Genomic DNA, 18,427 nt, shown 5'->3' on the forward strand with positions numbered 1-18,427 from the left:
TATCGCTTTGTGAGGGCTATAACAAAACGTGGACCAAGTCAAGTTTCTACATCACTGGGAACACTATATGGCAAATTAAGCTAATTCGCTCTGAAAGTGTCGCCAAAAAGGTAAAAACAACTGAAATTGGGCGGTACGGTTATATGGGGGCTTTACTAAAACGTGGACTGATGTAAGTTCAGACCAAAATTTTGTGGAGGGTATAAAAAGTTAGACACTCAAATTTAAAACAACGCAACATCGAAAATCGAACGACGCAGAGTGAAAATTGGTATTAACTAAGCAACGACGCAACTTCGAAAACAACGCAAACTGAAACGACGCAAAGCGAGGTCTTAGTGTATAGAGATCTATTCTGGTATGAACCCGACCTTCATACAACAATTTGTGACGATTGGTCTATAATTACCTTTTACTATAATTGCGTGATTACTATTTTTAATGGACGGACGGTCGGACACACATCTCAAAAACGCTTTATATCGTCGGGATATGAATGAACATCGGCCCAAGTTAAGTTAAAGAGCTTCTCTTGCATTATTTCGATTTTTAGCTGGTTTTCCTTTCAATTTGTTTCGGGGGCAAGTCCACAGTTCCTGAGATAATTACCTAAAAACTCCAAGAAACCGTACGCACATTGTATAATTACATCCAGTCATATATCAGGTTAGAATATGGGCTTCGGGTACCTCCCACACAAAATTTGGAAAAAGTGCAGTTTGAGGACCCGTCTCGTATCTAACGAATTTTTACTAATTATTTAATTTTGTTAAAGGTTGTTTTCACAGTCCCTATTACAACGGTAAATTTTTTCCGGAGTAAGTCCATACTCCTGAGATAATGACCCAAAACCTCAAAAAACCCCTGCCAGCACATACTAAAGTGGCTCGTGTAAAAGATAACTCTCAAACTTTTCCGAAAATGTCATCCAACCTAATTAAACTTAATTTAATATTTCGAGTTATTAATTTATTAATTTATTATTAATCGGAAGTTTACTTATTAAAAAGATTTGCACTATATGTCAATGATAGCATAGTTCCACATAACTGTACCAACAGATTTTATGTATTTTGAAGCAAACTCATGATAAAAAATCAATATAATTCATATTGGGCATAATTATTGTGTTTGCTTCTTTTTGGTCAGAATCTGAGGGTATATCTCCATCGCCACAGCTGACAGATAATATGGAGGGTATAATTCAATGTTTCATTCCGTTTGTAACACATCGTCGGAGACCCTACAAAGTGGCTAAGTCAATATAACCATGTCCGTAGAACGGATACCTCCCGATTTTCGATATTTTGAAGGTTTTAAACTCATAACACCGAAAAGGCTAAACATTGGCATTTAGTCTTTGTTGTGTATATAGAACTTTTCCGTTGAAATTTGTCGGTATATGTTCACGCGTTCATATAGCCCCCATAAAACGGTTCCTCTCGGTTTTCGGTATTTTGAAAGTTTAGCTTTCTTATCAAACCGAACTGAATGAAATTGGTATTCAGTCTTCGTTGGTGGTACAAAACATCCCTTACAAAAACAGACAGTATATGTCTACGTTTTGGTATACCCCCATATAAAGATTTTTGAAGATTTGATTCACATTTTTGTACCGAATTGGTTGTTAAATGAAATGTTTGTGTTCCCACCGTAGTGCAGTGGTGTGCACACCTGCCTTGCACTAAGATAAGTCTCCCTTCTCCGTTCTGGGATATTTGTGGATGTAGTAGATATAAAACTTCTTATCTAGTTATATGTATATCCGGGTTATATGTATGTCCAGGTCAATTCGAAACGAACGATGACGCCCCATGTGAGGTCTTTGAAAGAGGTTTGCTACATGTTCCTTCTGAAGTTGATATAAATTGGTAATATGGACTCTAAACGTTTAGAAAAACTCCACGTAGAAAATTGTCGGTATAAAGTAATTTTCATCAGTTATGATATTCTACCCTTCCAAGGGGTACTTCAATAGGGTTCGTGGTGGAGGGTATAAAATGTTGTCTTAACGCCGTTTTTATTTGTTCATCTATATGTTGGACCACTATACTGTGGGCCCAATGGCAGGTTTCGGAGGCAAAAAGTCTATTTTTCAAGTCACATTTTTTAATAAACATGTGATGAGTTTTTTTTTTTGTAGTTTTTTTTAGTTTATATGCTTTTTGGAGTAGAACTCTCGGAATCGCGACGTATCCGCGAAACTATATATATAAAGTAGATGGTAGTAGTGAGTACGACATGTGTAGAAAAATTTATCCCCGAATGGAAACGGAAACTTATAGAAACCTATTAATAGATAGTGTGATACACACAAATTTCGATTTTTTTAAGCATTGGGCTGGGCTGGGAGTGGGACTTGTCAATATGACACAAGTCGCCATATTTTATAGTTATCGTAATCGATTTATAACAAGCATTGGCATCTTTTATGTTTAAGAACTCTACCCTTAATTATAAAGTTTACAAAAATCGGACGCGATCGCGGCATTCTACTTCCAAATCATCAATTAATGATGTTGGTTTCAATTACTATTGTATTGTACACCAATACGTCTAATAATCTCTGAGGTTTCGCGATTGGCTAAAACCCGTTGTTTGGGAGGTCCCCCGTCACTCCATTATTCGGTATAAAAAACTAACTTACGATTGTTTCTAAGACCCAAGAAATCTACAAACAAAATGTTATCCAATTCGGTCTAGCAATTTCAGAGGATTTCTATTTCGAAAATCATGAGAGAGCTGAATAATTTTCTATGTATGTACTTGTAGATATATATACCAAATTTTCCGGACGTGATTCTAAATTAAACAGGATTTACTATATCAAATTTTAAAGCGATCGGATGTAAGTTGTGACCTTTGTGCAGTTAAAATAAAAATCGGATAAAACATACACACATATATATGAAAGCTTTACCTAGATCTGAATCGATTCATACCAAATTTTGCAGATGTATTTATATATAATGGGGAAGAAACGGGTTTGTGAGTAGTTGCGGCTGCCAAAAATGAAACTCCAAAATCAAGAGTTTGTTACTTTGATATTGACGAATATATTGATGCCTTACTTCCTCAACCTCGTATCTTAAAAAATGCGATTTTGACTTTTTGTATCAAACGATTGCTATTTTTGTGTTTTATTACGGCAACCACTTATCTCAATATGTTGCCGCAGTTCTCTAAATATTAATAAAATATATTCTCGTATCTCATTCACTCCTATTTCCATAACTGCCTCAAACTCGGCGAAGGTGGTCGATTTGGCTGGGTCTTTGAAAATTCGTTGAAAAAGCATTACGAAAAGTAGTTAAATGTACTAACATTTGTACCATTTGTTTGACTTACTGGTAATCAACGTCTAGGCGAAACGGCTAAGCCTAGAATCTTCAAATTCTGAGTGAGGGTTCCCATTGAAATGTAGGTGTGTTCGTAAGAAAAAAGTACTAAAATGCACAAAAAAAATGGAACCTTTCGTATTACGCGAAATTGTAGAGCTAGAATTCTGAGCGGAAAATTGGGACAGGGACGGAGTGCAAAATAGTTGTATTAAAGGGTTTTTTAAATTTCATGCCAAATAATCCAACTTTTGAATACGATTGTAAATAAATATTATTTTATTATTGCTCTCAATTTAAATTACTTCTGATTTTCATTTTGAATTTTGTTTGGTAAACATCCATAGTTTACTCCTTATATAAACACTTAAGTGCTGTTTGCTCAGCAGGTGTTGTGATTTCTCATGAAATATTCATTAAGTTTGCATTTACATTTCTTTGTGATTAAATGCCAATAACACAATATATTTTTCTTTATTTACGCTTTTGGAAAATTAATTAAAATTTTTCGTATTTCCTTTCTAATTTCAGTGTGAACCCGGTTTGGGTGCAAGCGTAATGTACAATCTTCTCTATAATAAACCACAAAAACTTATGTTATTGGCCGGTTGTAGTACGGTCTGTACAACAGTAGCAGAAGCCGCAAAAATGTGGAATCTTATTGTGGTAAGTGTTGGAATTAAAGAAAACATCTTTATAATTACGAAGCATTAGCTTTTTGTTTAAGTATTAAGAGTGAACAATCCCTTTATGCAATAAAAGTATATGAAGGAATTGTTGGCGAGTAAGGAAGGGGCATATAGGAATATTCTACTGAAATGTAACAGCAGGAAAAACTAGTGAATTCTCCTTCAGATCTCCTTCAGATCTACATTGTTTTATAATAAAAATTCATGAAATTTTAAATTTGTATTCTATTAACTTTTGAGAGGCAGAAGTCAATATCCAATTGCTTACCAAAGAACTAAAAAAGTTCGTTATTACTACTAAAAATTTATTATGAATATATTTTTCTTTTGGGAGGTTTGTCTTTACGAGTTTTTGATTTCATGCCTTTATTTGGAAGCAATAAATGAAATGAAGAGTAATATTCACACATACAAGAGTAGGTAACTACTTCATTATTCCCTTTTCATTCGATCCCAAATTGATAAACAATCTATAATGAAATGTATCCATGGGTACACAAGAGTTGGAATTGAATAATATGAAAAAGGTATATGTTAATATTTTTTACTGCTACTATACACGTCAAAACCAATGCCTTAATATTTTTTTTTTACAATAATACACATATTTGTCATTTTTTGTTTCTATTTCTCTTCAACAGCTATGTTATGGCGCCTCATCACCAGCTTTATCGGATCGCAGTCGCTTTCCAACATTATTTCGTACCCATCCATCGGCTACCGTTCATAATCCCACTAGAATTAAGTTAATGAAGAAATTTGGTTGGTCTCGTGTTGCCATTTTGCAGCAAGCGGAAGAAGTTTTTATATCGGTAAGTTCAAATAATTAAAAAGCAATTAGAACTTAAACACTTAAAGAATTACGATTTGTAATTAGTTTCAGAGAGGTAGCATTATTAAAGAAAAATTAAAATTTACATTTGAGAAGTAGTATTCAATATGGGATATTGTAAATTAATAGAAGGAAAAGGCAATCATTGCTTTGGTTGGCAATTAAGTGTTATAAGCTTTTCTCTGCTGACTCAATCCTTGTTTTATGAATATTTGAAGGAAAAGTTTTAACAAGTAAAGAGGTATCTATCTGTCGACATTGCCTACAGAGCTTGTGTGAATAGAAACTATAATGGTGTTTTCAGAATATTTATACCCTCAGCTTTTGGGCTAAAGAGGGTACATACTATAGATGGGCGCGTGCCTATAAAATTAGACACGAACATGCACGAACACGCAAAAAAAAAATAAATCTATATATAAAATGGTTTGGTGATAAGTGATTGACTGAATGATCATCTACGCCCAGCCGAAACGGCTGAAGCTATGAGCTTAAAAATTTTCCAGTAGGTCACTGTTGGTGCGAAGTTGCGAGATAAGGTTGGGTTTTGGAAAATTCGTTCTGGAAGGGGACTAAATATCATAAATTATATCCTGATGTTCTTACTTAAATTCTTGCAACACAGTACGTAATTGTATCTGTACAGTTAATTCGCCTTTATACATTTTCACCACTCTGGTTAACTTATTCAATTTATGCAGCATATAGATAGTTGTTTCTAATGATATCATAGACTGAATATAGACAACGGGAATGCTTCTTCATTATTGTGCGAAAGAATTGTCAGATTAGGATGGCGTTGGTGTGCAAATTGAATTTCACCTTAAGAATGGGTGAAAACATTAATGTTCGAAAAAACATAAATTTACACAATAATAAAAATATATTTGCTAACGAGCCACAAAAAATAAAACGTTAAATACAGGGAATCATTATTTATCATTGTAAGTGCTTCACACATATGATGTTAAGTTGAAAAAATCGCAAACACAGAAAAATAAAAAAAAAACTCAACACTTTGAGCAGTACCATCAGCAAAATATGCTGGTGTGACAGTATCAGTATGCAGTTGCAGTTTCCATAATCTTTTATTTCTGATGCTTCATCGGGACCCTTTCAGCATCAATGGGGGATACTGAAGCAATCAACATTTTAATAATTACTTTCTAAACGCCGTCTATATTTCAATAGTAACACTTTTAAGCTTTTTGTACTTTTGTCATTGTGATTTTATATCTTTTCATATATCCTATTGTGATTGATCTTTACATTTTAAATGTTTAACTGATAAAATACACCTATATAAAATATATTTAATACTACTAATGTAATCAATTATGTACTACTAAATTTATCAAGCAATACAAGATGACAATATCGCTTCTCAAAAGTAGAAGCTAAACAGAACGAAATTCAATAAATTAGTTAATTCCTCTTGAGCAATTCGAACACTGTACATCAACCTCAATGCTTCCTTAAGTATATGAAACCAATAGCAGTGCATCATCCGCAACACAGAGGGTGAATCAACCAAACAATCCACAAAAATCATGTTGTTTTAAGGTATAATTAAATTTGTCATTCCGGTAAAATTCTAAGTCGATATAACCATGTCCGTCCGTCTGTTAAAATCAAGATACAGGTCGCAATTTTTAAGATAGAGCTTTGTAATTTGGTATAGAAGTTTCTATTGCCCCTAGTCCTTGCAAATGGGCTACCACCCGATTTTCGGTATTTTGAAAGTTTTAAGTGCGGTACACACAATCAGTTTTGACTGTCAGTTTTGCTCAAACAATCGGTTGCTGGCCAGTGTGACTGTTCATTTTTGTCAGTCATCAGGCAACCACAAAATATTTTGTGGACAGTTTGACATTTATCGATATTGCCGAAAAATCGGCAGTCAAAACTGATCGTGTGTACACAGCTTTAGCCTAATTATCACACCGACATGGCTGAAATTTGGTATTTAGTCTTTGTTGAGGGTATAAAACTTTCCGCCTGCCTACAAATTTGGTGTGGTCCTCGCCTTCATATGGCCCCCATAGAACGAAACCTCCCGATTTTCGGTATTTTGAAGATTATGGCTTCAATATACCACCGAAATGGCTGAAATTGAGTACTTAGTCTTCGTTGGGGGTATAAAACTTTTCCCCTGAAATTTGTCGGTACAGGTCCACGCCTTTATATAGCGCCCGTAGAACGGTACCTCCCGATTTTCGGTACTTTGCAGTTGTGGCCCCAACAACAAAACGAAATGACTGAAATTCGGTAAACTACGTTGAAGGTAAAAACCTTTCCGACTGAAATTCGTCGTTATAGGTCCACACCTTCATATAGGCCCCATAGAAAGGTACCTCTAAATTTTCGGTGTTTTAAAGGTTATGCCTCCCAGCGAAGTGGCTGAAATTTGGTATTTAGTCTTCGTTGGGGTATAAAACTTACAAATGAAATTTTTATGTATATGTCTACGCCTTCATATAGCCCCCATAGAGCGGTAGCTCCCGCTTTTCGGTATTTTGAAATGGCTGAATTTTGGTATCTAGTCTTCGTTGGTGGTATAAAACGTTCAACGAGAAATTTGTCGGTAGAGGTCCACGCCTTTATATAGCCCTCATAGAACAGAACCTCCCGATTTTCGGTATTTTAAAGGCTGTGGCTTCAATATTTCACCTAAATGGATGAAATTTGATACTTAGTCTTCGTTGGGGGTATAAAACGTTTCCCCTAACATTTTTTCCATTTTCCCCGGGAATAGGTCCCCACCTCCATATAGCCCTCATAGAACCGTACCGCTCAATTTTCCACCGAAATGGCTAAAATTTTGTATTTAGTCTTCGTTGGTTTCACCCAGAAATTTGTTGGTACTGGCCCACGCCCTCATATAGCCTTAATAGAAAGGTATCTCCCTATGTTCGGGAGGCGAAATTAGGTATTTAGTCTGAAATTCGGTATTTACTCTACGGGAGGTGAAATTCGGTATTTAGTCTGAAATTCTGTATTTAGTCTACTGTACCTCCCGATTTTCGTAATTCTGAATGTTGGGACGTCAATATCCCACCGAAATGACTGGTCTACACCTTCCTATATTCCCCATAGAAACGTACCTCTTGATTTTCGATATTTTGAAGGTTTTAGCCACATTATCTTACCGAAATATCGGAAATTTGGTACTTCGTCTTCTTTCCGCCAGAAATTTATCAGTATAGATCGATGTTGTGAGGTAACCCCCAAAGAACGGTACCTCCCGAATTTCAGTTTTTCGAAGGTTAGCCACATTGTTTTACCGAAATTGCTGAAATTTGGTATTTAGTTTTCTTCGTAAAGGAAGGAAAATAATTCTTCCATTTTACTGCAATACAACTCGTGGTGGAGGGTATAACAAGTTCGGCCCGGCCGAACTTAACGCCGTTCTTACTTGTTAAGATAGAGCTTTGTATTATGATATAAACGTTTCTATTACTCTTTGGCTAAGATTTAATATTATGTTTTCGTTGGGGGTACAAAACTTTCCGTCGGAAATTTATCGGTATAGGTCCAAGTCTTTTCGGTATTTTAAAGGCTGTGGCCACAATATCCCACTGAAATAGCTTAAATTTGGTATTTAGCCTTCGTGGGGGGTATAAGACTTGCAACCAGAAATTTGTTGGTATTGGCCCAAGACTTTAGATAGCCCCTTAGTACGGTACCTCCGATTTTCGGTTACCGCCCCATTTAAGGTCTTCGCTAAAGATACAAAACATTTTTACAGGTTCAAAACATCCCTTGCAAAAATCAGACAGTATAAGTCCACATTTTGGTATAACCCTCATATAAGAGTGCCCCATTTAAGGTCTTTTGAAGATCTTAGTCACATTTTAATAACGAATTGGTTGTTAATTGGACACAGTGCCCTTGAATCAACTTTAAGTGAAAGGAGCTTACACCTGGAAAGTTTTTGAGGATTCTGAAACCACAATGTTCATACGTGAGAAAAATAAAAAATAAATCGCCGTAGGGCCTTTTAAATAAATCGCGGTCAAAGTTCACATTTTTTGTGTTTTTTAGGTTTTCGCGATTTTGCTTGGAAACCGCAAGCCCTATCGTAATGGAACTAAAAAAATGTTGTAGCAGTGGTTTTAGGTATTACCATTTTTGACTGTATCGCCTCTTTATAAAAAAAGTTCATGTACGGCAAGCCACCGTGGTGCAATGGTATGCACACCCGCCTTGCACGCAGAAGGTCAGTGGTTCGATTCCCCGGCCAGGCAACATCAAACATTTTTCAACGGTGGCAAAATACCCCTCAGTAATGTTGGCGACATTTCCTGAGTATATCAGCCTTGAAAAACTTCTCTACAAGTGGTGTCTTAAGGCACGCCGTTCGGACTCGGCGATAAACAGTAGGTCCCATATCATTGAGCTAATATGAATCGGGGTGCACTCATTGATATGAGAGAAGTCTCCCTTGTCCCATATGGGATGTTGTGGAACAATGTTTTTGTTTTTTTGTACGGCAGAGTGAGGCAGAGAACATTTTTTGGTCTCTCTTGTGCTCTCAATGAGCGTAAATTTGTTGTCGTTCACAACGTGTTAGCATCTACACAGGCTGTGAGCGATAAGAAATTTACGCTCACTTAGAGCACATTGGCTCTCTTGTGAGTCACAATGCCTCCTCCTGATGTACGGTGTGCCTTAAGTAACATTAAATAAAAACACCTTTTATCTGGGAAGTTTTTGCGGATTCTAAAACAGCAATGTTCATAGATGAGAAAAATCCAAAAACAAGAAAAAATAGCTGAAAGATTTTTAAATAAATCCCGATCCAAGGTCACATTTTTAGGTTTATTTTAGGTTTTCACAAATTTGCTTCGAAACCACAAGTCCTATCGAAATGGGATTAGAAAAAAAGTATTGTAGCTGTGAAAATTCTCTACAAGATTGGCCTTTATGATATTTCCCTAGGTTGTACCATTTTTTAGATATATATGAGGATTTCTGAGTGAAATCGGACACTTTTTCAAGATGAGGTTTTTGATTTTCTTTATATTTTGCTGTGCTGATGCTGCTCATCAGCAAAACACTTTAGCATGTTTTCAGAATTTTTTGGACCAAAGGTTCCATAGATATCGCGCCTTGAAAATGTCGAATTCTGTAAAAACTACCCAGCAAAATTTGAGCATTTAAACCCATGCAAAGGAAGTCGTGAAAGATCCGATCTTTTCATCAGCATTTGAATCATTTCTACAGATCACTATAAACAAACAAGTCGATTTGTACATCCCTACATGTAGCGACATCAAAACAAAAGAGTATACATTTCCAAAATTGTTGTTATAAAATTACAAAATTACAAATTAAATGAGAAATTCTTAAAGGACTGCTGTTGGAGTCCATGTCGAAATCTGAACTGGTGCTGAGAAGATAATAGAAAAGCTTTTGTAAGATGAAACAAAATCAGTGGCTGAGAGTGGACGAAGTAAACTCTGTTGCGGTGCAGCGGCGGTGATTTAATTTAAATTTTGGGTGTAAACTTTATGCTGATAAATTAGTTCTAGTTATTTCATGAATTAATTTAAATTAATAAAGAAGAGTTTGGTTTGTCATGAAAATCATATTTCAATACAGAATTTTCCATTTTCCAAACAAGACATGGAAATGTCATGCCAAAGGGTTGGTGAAAATTACATGTCTAAGCATTGCTCAAAATGACATGCTTAGGATCCGACAATGAATGTCATCTTAAGATCCGAAAATCAATGTCATCTTATTGTGGTCACGCTCATATAAAATTCATGAGTGAAAATGCTAAAAAGATGACATGCCAGATCACTTGCACCCATAATTCAATAGCATCCTTGGCATCGAACATGTTGCTGGGTATATGCAAAGAAATTCTCATAATTTCTTTAATATTGGTCCAATTTGGAAAAAATCTTGTTTGAATGTTTTGTGGCTTTTTCAGCTATTTAATAAAAAATCAATGATTGGCCCCTTCGATTTTCTTGAAATTTTTTTTGTATTCAACTACGATTAATTACAAAAATGTTAAGTCTTATTTGGTAGTGGGATTCGGATGATTAATACTTTTTTCTTATTTTTTTTTTTAAATTTGTCAGTACAATTTTTCCTTTATAAAGGTGTGAAACATTTGTTATTTAAAAAATATGTAAAAGTATAATAAAACAACGACATCTACCGTTAAATTCGGATATAAAGAACAACGGTTATAAACAACTACGTATATAAGGAACAAAGCTATTTCTTGCAATGGCATTTTCACACAAACAAACACAATAAACTGTTGAAAATGATCACGGTAGTAAGTAACAAAAATTTTGACCCCGCGAATAGTTTTTCATACGCACTGTTCTTATAATTTTGTATATTTTTGAAATATACGTTAAAAAACGAGTTTAGTTCTCCTTTAAACCTTATCAATGATTTATATGTAAAAGAGAGATAAAATAAAGCTTACTACTGTCGAACATCAAGTAATAAATATAAAAAACGGGCAAAATTGGTTTTGAAACCTAGTAATATCAATGCAGGGGTCTGTATGAGAAGAAGTCTATATGAATTGAGTTTAAGAAAAATTAAATAGGTTTTTTGCCTTTGTTTTCGTCACTACACGAAATGTTTGAAGTATATTATATATTAAATAAATTCCACTCGCATTGGCCAATCTACTCCATTTTACATATATGCATATATGGTTTATATCTCCACGGTTTTAAACACGTTAGAATAGACCTTACAATTTAATTTATTTTTTGTTGTTCATCAAAATTCTCACTTTGACTACAATTAAAGGTCATTCTTATTCATAAATTTTGACATGTTCTTTTTTCAATGCCAACTAAAAAATTTGTATTATTGATAGTTGCAAAATTGACTTTTTGCCTCAAAAACAGGGCAAATTACCTATAGTGCTTTGTGATGTTAATTTGAAACCCATTGAGCACAATATTAATCATTTCAAATGGGGAAAATCATTGAGGACAATTTTCCATTTGTTTGTCAGCATCGTTTTAATCCCCAAACGATTAAAACAAACCACCATCATTACCTTTGACAACATTCACAAATTAATTATGCCCCTTTTGTTTTTTTTTTGTGATTTATTTCCAGACGGTTGAAGACCTTGAGAATCGTTGCATGGAAGCAGGAATTGAAATCGTTACAAGACAATCATTTTTATCCGATCCAACTGATGCTGTACGCAATTTACGGCGACAGGATGCTCGCATTATTGTTGGCCTCTTTTATGTAGTGGCAGCGCGGCGAGTGCTATGTGAAATGTATAAACAGCAATTGTATGGCAGAGCATATGTGTGGTTTTTTATAGGTAAGTAAATTTTTATTTTTTTTTTTTTAATACAAATACTAGTTTTAAAATTCGTAATGTTTGAAACTAAAAAGGCCTACAAAATATTAATTAAATTAATTAATACTGGGTACATTGATAAAAGTGAAATTATTTATAAAGTTTTATGTTGTTATTAAAAATTTACTCCACAATACCAAAACTATACACTTTAAAGATGGATGTTTTCCTTTATATTCGTAAACTTAAACATGTAATAGTTTAATGCGATTATAATACGAAATCAACCCAGTATTCTCAGGCCAAATTGAACTTTCTTTGCCAATATAAATCTCAGTCAAGTATGTACTTTAGTGCAATTAGCATGCACATTAAGCCCATTTGTTGTCGACGGAGCTCAAGCGAGTCTAATTCTCCATACAAACTTTTGAATGTATGTGTGCATATTTACACTTCCATCTCCTTCTACTACGATTTGTTGATGATTACCGCACTATGGTTTGACTTATACGCTGTTCAATTGCTTTTGGTTAACTCCACTCATTCGTGCATGCGTTACGACCATGTGCGCGCTTAAGTATGTTCGATGTCTGCAATTAAACGCTTCCATTGGTTTTTGCGGTTGTAGTAGCTAAATAAAGCTTTCTGACTTGCAGTAAACCAATTCCACATTTGCAGATGTGTGCTTCAATTCATCGTCAATTGGTTTCCACCTTAAGTGCAGAGAAATAAAATTACATGGATATTGAAATTTCACAATAAGATATTCAGATGAAGGGAAAGGAATATTACGAAGTTAATGACGGAATGCAAATAGATTAAAACGAGGTATTATTCGTCCGGACTAAAAATTGTACAAAATCCACTACTTTTTTCTCTTTGTTTTTCTGTGAACCCATGAAAACTGCAATCTAACAGAAAACGGCATCAATATTTATTTATACAGTAGAATCTCGATAATTCTTAATCCAAGGGACCCGTCATTTTGTACGAATTATCGAGGTTTTCGATTTAGCGGGGATAAAATGTAAAGGAAATAGCTTCAAGGGCTTATACAAATTATCAAGATTTTCGGTTTATCGAGGTACGAATTATCGCGATTCTACTGTGCTTTGATCCACCCATCACTTTTCGTTCACCGTGTTAGTGGAGACAAATTTTTAATCATTGTTTATTTTCTAATGACTTAATACCAATGCATTTCTTTGTTAAATTTCCAGGCTGGTACGAAGACAATTGGTATGAAGTAAATTTAGAAAACGAAGATATTTCATGCACCGTCGAACAGATGCGTATGGCCGCTGAAGGCCATTTAACCACAGAGGCTCTGATGTGGAATCAAAATAATCAAACAACCATATCGGGCATGACAGCTGATGGATTTCGGTAAGTATTTCACTGCTTTTGTTGTTGTATACGACGTTTCATTCATCTTCTCAAATCTGTATCTGGCTCACAGTTTACGTTTAAATCAAGCCTTAAAAGAAGAAGGTTTCGATATTAGCAATGATCGTTATCCGGAAGGCTACCAGGAAGCCCCATTGGCTTATGATGCCGTATGGAGTGTGGCATTGGCGTTTAATCGCAGCATGGAAAGACTGAGGCATCGCAATAAAACATTAAAAGAATTCACATACAACGACAAAGATATTGCTGATGAAATTTATGCAGCGATGAATTCAACGCAATTTTTAGGTGTATCGGTGAGTATCGAAAGTTTTTTATTTAAAATTGGTTGAAAAGTTTATGATAAAAGATTTGTAATATACATATATGCACATTAGGGTTATGACTTTTTTACAGCGTTGTACTCCTCTATGATATTTTAGTGAGTTTTTACATAGGATTACATAAAATCTCAATTATAAAGTGATTCGATAAAAAAAGCTTCCGCACAAAAAACTTTTAACGTTTTTATTTTTCAAAACTTTGGGCAATTTTTTGAAGTCACTGTAAGCAGATATTTAACTGAAAAAGAGGTATAGGGGTATCCGACATAACCAAAATGACATAACCGTTTCTCACTACTTTTATCATCGTATTATTACATATGTATCATTATACCCTCAGCACTTATGCTAACTTTCATACTAGCAAAATGTGCCTCATCGAAATAATGCTTTTAGACCCAAGTATGTTTGGACGAAATCTGTTTCAGACAATTTTGAGTTGATTTAGCCATGTCCGTCCGTCTGTCTGGATGGAGCTCACTAAACTCTCGAACGGATCAACGTATTCAGTCCAAAATTTGGCTTTGGTAATATTTTGTCCAAACTTAGTTTAAGTTCGAAGATGGGTTACATCGGTCCACTCCTGTCGGTACCTACCACACAAAAGTTCGAAAATGTTCGGAAAACTTGTGTGCACCATAACTCTTGATGGGAGCAACCAATTTGGTCCATGCGTGGCACATCATGCAATTTTTACCCGACTTAGATGAGGTTCCAATATGGACTCAATCGGTCCTCTTCTTTGCGTACCTCCCACACAAAATGTCGGAGAAGTTCAATTTAGGATCTGCTCTCGAATCGCTTTGATTTTTGTTGTAGCAACTTGTATTTACTGTTCCCTATACGACGGTAAAAGTTACATTGGGGACAAGTCCATACTTCCTGAGAAAATTACCTGAAAGATGAAAAACCCCTATGACACCGTGTGTAGTGGTTGGATGATTCTCGAACTGATCTGCCGATTCGTTCCAAAATTCGTAATATTTTGCCAAAATTTTTTTGTAAGTTCGAAGATAAGACATATCGATCCACTCCTTCAGGTACCTCCCCCACAAAAGTTCAATAATGCTCGGAAAATTGTGCGCTCGATAACTCTTGAAGGGAGCGACCGACTTGGTCCATATTTTACACATCCTACCATATCTACCAGACATACATCAGGTTTGAATAGGGACTATATTTGTCCACTCATTCGGGTACATCCCACCCAAAATTTTTGGATAAGTTCAATTTAAGACCTGCTCTTGAATCACTTTGATTTTTGTTGAACCAACTTGCATTCTTTGCATCCTTTACGACGGTAAAAGAATTTTATTTTCAGGCAAATCCATACTTCTAGTGAAAACAGCCCGAAAGGTGTTAAAATCCGTAGCCATATGTAGTATTGGCTGAAGATAACTCTCGAACTGATAAACCGATTTGGTCCAAAATTGGGCCTTCGTCATATGTTGTCCAAATTTACTCTCAGTTTGAAGATGAGGAACATTTGGTCCACAACATACAGTAGTTTCAATACCGGTCCACTACTAAAGGTATTTCCCCCCAGTACTTAAAAAATATCACTAAAATGGTATGCACGATATCTCTTGAACGGGGCAACCAATTTGGTCCAAACTTTGGATCTCCTAATATTTAGCCCAAATTTAGTTTAACTTCTATGTTCAAAGTAGGGCTGCTCAAAGGGCGCACCTCTGCTGTCGGTGTGTGTCAATTTGCTCACTCACACACTTCTATGTTCAAAGTAGGGCTGCTCAAAGGGCGCACCTCTGCTGTCGGTGTGTGTCAATTTGCTCACTCACACAATTGAAAAAGAGAGCTTTTGTTTTTTGAAATGAAAATTTTCAATACACACATTTTTTCCATTACACAAGACAACCCAACAAACCAACATTACTCGAACAAAACATCATATTTGAATTATAAATTCTTGTGTAGCCACTGGAGAATAAACGAAACTTGATTCTCTTGAAAATAATGAATGTGTATGCTAATTATTAGCTTATCCGTGTAATTGTAGAATGTATTTATACGAATTGTTTTTCATAAATTTTATAATATCAGACTGAATGGTATGTTGGGAAAATATCAAAATGTTTGTGTTTCAAAACCAACAAAATATGTTTGTAGTTGTATGAGTAGCCCTAGTTCAAAGGCATTTTGAAATGTCGAAAAAGGGCCGCAAAATCAAAAGGCCCTAAACACCTTCGATCTTTTCTTTGATGAAAGTTTCGATTCACATAGGCTGAGGGTATGTCTCTGTCGACAAAGCCGACTGATACTTTTTTACTTGTTTTCTATTATATATACATATATCTTTATTTCATATATCATAAAAAATAATAGTTGTTTGTGCGGGACCTTTTTCAATATTTAAATGGAATAAAAAATGTTTAGTCTTTATTAGGCAAGAGGTCATTCTTTCGTGCAACAGGGAATAATTGACAATTTTTTTTTCATAGTATTTAAAAAAACAATGTGGTTTATGCGGCACCTTTTTATAATATAATAAGCATTCATTCTCACTACAAGAAATCATTTTTGAGAAAAAATGTCAAAAAGTCATAAGCCTAATGTACATATAACATTGATAGTATAGAAAAGCCACAATAATCAAACATGTACACACATTATATGGCTTTTTGTGGTTAAACCCTCGTGACAAAACCACTAAATGCAAATTAAGGCATTATTGTAACTTTTCAATACATGGTAATGTAACCAACTGTCGTTGCTGATTTTGGATTTTTTGCTCTTATTTCAGGGTGTTGTGGCATTCAGCTCTCAGGGAGATCGTATTGCTTTAACGCAAATTGAACAGATGATTAATGGGAGATATGAAAAATTGGGTTATTATGATACCCAATTGGATAATTTAACATGGCTGAATTCCGAACGATGGATAGGAGGAAAGGTAAGTTATGAATAAATTGAAAAGTACGTAAATGCGAACGTACTTAAGAGAACAATTAAAAAATATTTAATATCACTTATTTTAGTTTTAATTTTAATTGTTTTGAATTGAATTTCGATTAACATAATTTAATTCTTAAGTTTTTGCCTTTTTAGGGGCGAAGGCCATTATTTGTGATATTTTAATTAATTTAATTAATCGAGCTTTTATGACCTAAGAAGATTACATTGAAAAATTGATATCTAGCGAAGTCCTCAACCGCTATGCGACGATTGTTTCGTTAGTTGGTTAGTCTTACATCCTCAGACATATTAGATGTTGTTGTTGCCAACAATTTTCATTGAATTTCATTGAAAGATGTGGTCACGATTCCCAAAATGCCAGAGATCAGGGGTACCGTTATATGGGGCTATACTTCAAGTTGGACGTATTTTGATTTTTTTGTTTTTTTTTATACCCACAGCATTTATGCTAACCAGGGTATATGGTAATATTCAAAAAAGTTTTACAATCGTTGAAGTTGAGGTTCACCATTTGATAAGTCGCGAACTGTTAATATATTTTATAAAATATGAATATATTTATATTAATTGAAGTGTTTTAGCCATGATCTCATAATATGGACCATAACAAATAATTTTCGTGGAAGCTACGTTGGTGGTAATATAAAAAAATGGGAAAAATGTGTTGAAGTAAACAAGTATTTTTGTGTTCTTTCTTGATTTCTTGCCAAACCACGCAAAATTCAAACCTGTGCTCAAAGAAAGAACTAAAGAATATCCCTTGGGCAACATGGTTCTAGTATATGACTTTTCGATATATACACTGCATCCCCCTAAAATCGATGCTGACATTTTAAAGTTTTGATTTCAGTGTTTTTCGAATTTTTCTTATAATTAGAGGATGCAACTAGATAATAATCCAGTCCTAGTTATAGGATTGTAGAACTCGCGATTCCACGTCGTTTGATGTATATCTCATGAGTGTGCTCCGTACAGCTTCCTAGTAATAGGAGTCCAAAGGTGAAAATTTGGTGCGTAAATTTTCTGAAAAAACCTATTTTTTGGCTTTAAAATTTACAACTGTCGTACAGGTACCCCTGAACCCCGCGTGATTTTAGTTTTTTTACGTGCCGGATCTAATAAACCCTTCCGCGTTCGAATCCATCCACTAAAATCCGGCGTTTTAGATACCTCGAAAGTAGGAAAATCTGCAAAAATATATTTTGACAATTCCGCGAATTGAACCGCGATTTTCTTTGATTATTTTTACATTAATGTAATCCTTTATACGCGATTATAATATTTGCCAAAAAGGTGTGTCACAAATTACAAAGATTCGGGAGTAATATCCCTATTTATCCCAAAGTAGAATGTGGTGGCACATCCGCAGTTCTTGACGAATCTGTCTAAAATAATTTATATTGACGTATTTTTAATAGGCGGCCATTGAAATCGGATGCACCTTATAATCATATCCATATCGCGTAATTTTTGCCCACTTGAAGGTTTTTTGAATATTAAGATGCAACTGATGGCACACTTTGGCCGCTGAATGAAACATGGGAAAATCCATGCATATTGATAGACATGGACTCCCTGTATCCGAAAAGCACATGCACCTC

The 18,427-nt window shown here is 34.9% G+C and overlaps 1 protein-coding gene across 3 annotated transcripts in view; it reads left to right on the forward strand.

The window, feature by feature from the left end:
- The window catches only part of GABA-B-R1 (gamma-aminobutyric acid type B receptor subunit 1), a 396,378-nt gene that overhangs the window by 338,861 nt on the left and 39,090 nt on the right, over positions 1-18,427 (forward strand). For all 3 annotated transcript variants that reach the window (XM_073967833.1, XM_073967834.1, XM_073967835.1), the window contains exons 4-9: positions 3,870-4,004; positions 4,669-4,839; positions 11,967-12,183; positions 13,383-13,548; positions 13,622-13,865; positions 16,654-16,803. In XM_073967833.1, the coding sequence (XP_073823934.1) occupies positions 3,870-4,004; positions 4,669-4,839; positions 11,967-12,183; positions 13,383-13,548; positions 13,622-13,865; positions 16,654-16,803 (1,083 nt within the window). The remainder of the gene's footprint in view (positions 1-3,869; positions 4,005-4,668; positions 4,840-11,966; positions 12,184-13,382; positions 13,549-13,621; positions 13,866-16,653; positions 16,804-18,427) is intronic.

This window comes from Musca autumnalis, unplaced genomic scaffold, assembly GCF_047663935.1.
Source record: "Musca autumnalis isolate F117 unplaced genomic scaffold, ASM4766393v1 scaffold_2, whole genome shotgun sequence".
Taxonomy (NCBI): domain Eukaryota; kingdom Metazoa; phylum Arthropoda; class Insecta; order Diptera; family Muscidae; genus Musca; species Musca autumnalis.